Here is a 2,236-nt window from a genome sequence, read left to right as displayed (position 1 = left end):
TCATACCTGTGTTAAAGCTTATTTCGTCATCCATATGCAGATCCCACCACCACACAACGCCATGCGCTGTACCATCAGCGATTATCTTCACATCGCACAGTGTGTTTATATCGCACTCGTCTGAATTGGGCGAATTTGCGAAATCAAAGTCGAACACTCGGAAGGGCTCGGATAAGGGTGTGATGTCTGGGGCTAGCTCATCGGCCTGTATGCACCATGCCTAGGAGAGACGCCAGATGTGATCAGCAGATATATGGACAAGTTACATATGCATATGTATGTAGAGACTATGCTACGCTATGCTACGCTATGCTACGCTATGCTACAGTAGCTAGTAGGAGGTACAGAGCGAGGTACAGTCGTGGTGGTAGCTTATAGATGCATATATGCACCATTGCCATAGCAACCATTAGCCGATGCAATACTACCAGGTATACACCGCAAGCAACCGCGTCGCTCACTACTCAATAAAAGTACTCTCCATTCTGCTCATATGCACTCACTCGCGTGTCTGTCCATCGCAGAGCAGATGTGTACATGACACACCCGTAGTATAACCACACACCCGTAGTATAACCACACACCCACAAGCCCAGACACACCCACCCCGCCCCATCCTCTGCCCATGTCCACAACCACTCCACCGTACCTGCGGTAGTCCCCTACACCTCTTGCTCTCTGTCCTCAAACCCGGCAATCCGGACAGCTTATGCCCTGCCCACAATCTTTCGGACTGGACCAGTTGCGCGTAGATTGTGGCTCCGCACGGCACATGGGGTGCATTGGGCTTTAGTAGGCGCTTGGCGGCGTCTCTGTGCGAGCCCAGCACGGCCTCTCCCAGAAGTTCGGTATCTAACAACTCAGCCACCAGCAGATCGGCACGGGCGGGCAAGTCTTCGTCATCCTCTGTGGGGTTGGTGTGTGTGTGTGTGGTGGTGGTGGTGGTGGGTCGCTGAGTGCACGTGAGAAGCATGTGTTATATGACGCAGACAATAGGAATGGTAATGTATGTTCCTAATGTGGACAGCATGTGTGCCATATGAGTAGCAAACCAGGTAATATCTCGGTATAAGATAAGAAAACATATGAATTTAGATATTAGGTGGGGTATTTGAGACGACTTGGTGTATTCTATGGCAATGCACTAAATTCTACGTTTTGGATGGAGTCCGTTAACGCGATACGGGTACGAAGGCCCTCAGCTATACGTGGCTGTACAATCACGTTCAGATGATCTCATAACGAGGACGCTAGCATATACACAGGCACTACCAATGGCATCACCGGAAACACACACAACCCCACTGTCACAGCAACCGAGCGGTCAGTACACGCTACTCTCTCACACACACTCTCTCTCACACATGCACGCACACGCACAGTCACCCGCCATACCCCCAGTATCCACCTCATCCGATCTCTTGTGTATGATCTTTATCCTCACACACACACACACACACACACACAGTCACCCTCCATACCCCCAATATCCACTTCATCCGATCTCTTGTGTATGATCTTTATGCGATCCGCAAAGTTACTAGTCTTGACCACTTCTCTGGCTACTCGAACCATCGGCTCAAATAACTCGCACGCCACCACTTCGTCTGCGCCAGCCTCGGCGGCCATTAGAGACAGCAGAGAGGTGCCCGCCCCAATATCCAGTACAAGAATCGGGTCGGTTTCTTTGCCCTGATTTGATGGTATGGATGGTCCACAGAAATCAGGACGATTCCCAATTAATATTAACACGCAAATCGATACAGAATTATGGACCACAACCCATATTCAATACAAGAACCAATAAGTGGGGACGATGTTCACAATGCATTCCTAGTGTAAGAGTCACGTTGGATCTTTATCCGTAAACGGTTTTGATGAGCATGGCTATCAATTCACCTACAGTAAAGGAAATTGGACAGCTCTTTTGTCCTAAATAGATGACAAAAGATGTTTCTTATGCCAAATACAGCAGATGAATCAGGTCAGTCTGCTCACAATGAATCAACGATTACAATGTTTCACAAATGGTTTAATGTTGTGGTCTGGTTTGAATGGTGAGTATCTGTGTGATGACTCTTAAGATCCGATTCATGAGATAAATTACATAGATAAAAAGCAATACATGTTCTTTATATATATATATATACATATATATATATATATATATATAATATATACATATATATATATATATATATATATACTAGTAGTACTACGGACACGACGAACGAGA

The 2,236-nt window shown here is 46.6% G+C and overlaps 1 protein-coding gene across 1 annotated transcript in view; it reads right to left on the bottom strand.

Annotated features, from left to right (window-relative positions):
• Positions 1–18: 18 nt before the first annotated feature.
• Positions 19–2,236, bottom strand: part of SARC_12301 (hypothetical protein) — a gene marked incomplete at its 3' end in the record, with an annotated part of 3,599 nt that continues 1,381 nt past the window's right edge. The window contains exons 2-5 of the mRNA XM_014293595.1: positions 1,482–1,692; positions 650–906; positions 92–220; positions 19–66 (exon numbers count right to left, since the gene is read on the bottom strand). Coding sequence (XP_014149070.1) covers positions 19–66; positions 92–220; positions 650–906; positions 1,482–1,692 — 645 coding nt within the window. The remainder of the gene's footprint in view (positions 67–91; positions 221–649; positions 907–1,481; positions 1,693–2,236) is intronic.

This window comes from Sphaeroforma arctica, assembly GCF_001186125.1.
Source record: "Sphaeroforma arctica JP610 unplaced genomic scaffold supercont1.2208, whole genome shotgun sequence".
Taxonomy (NCBI): domain Eukaryota; class Ichthyosporea; order Ichthyophonida; genus Sphaeroforma; species Sphaeroforma arctica.
This window is presented reverse-complemented; position numbering and strand designations above follow the sequence as displayed.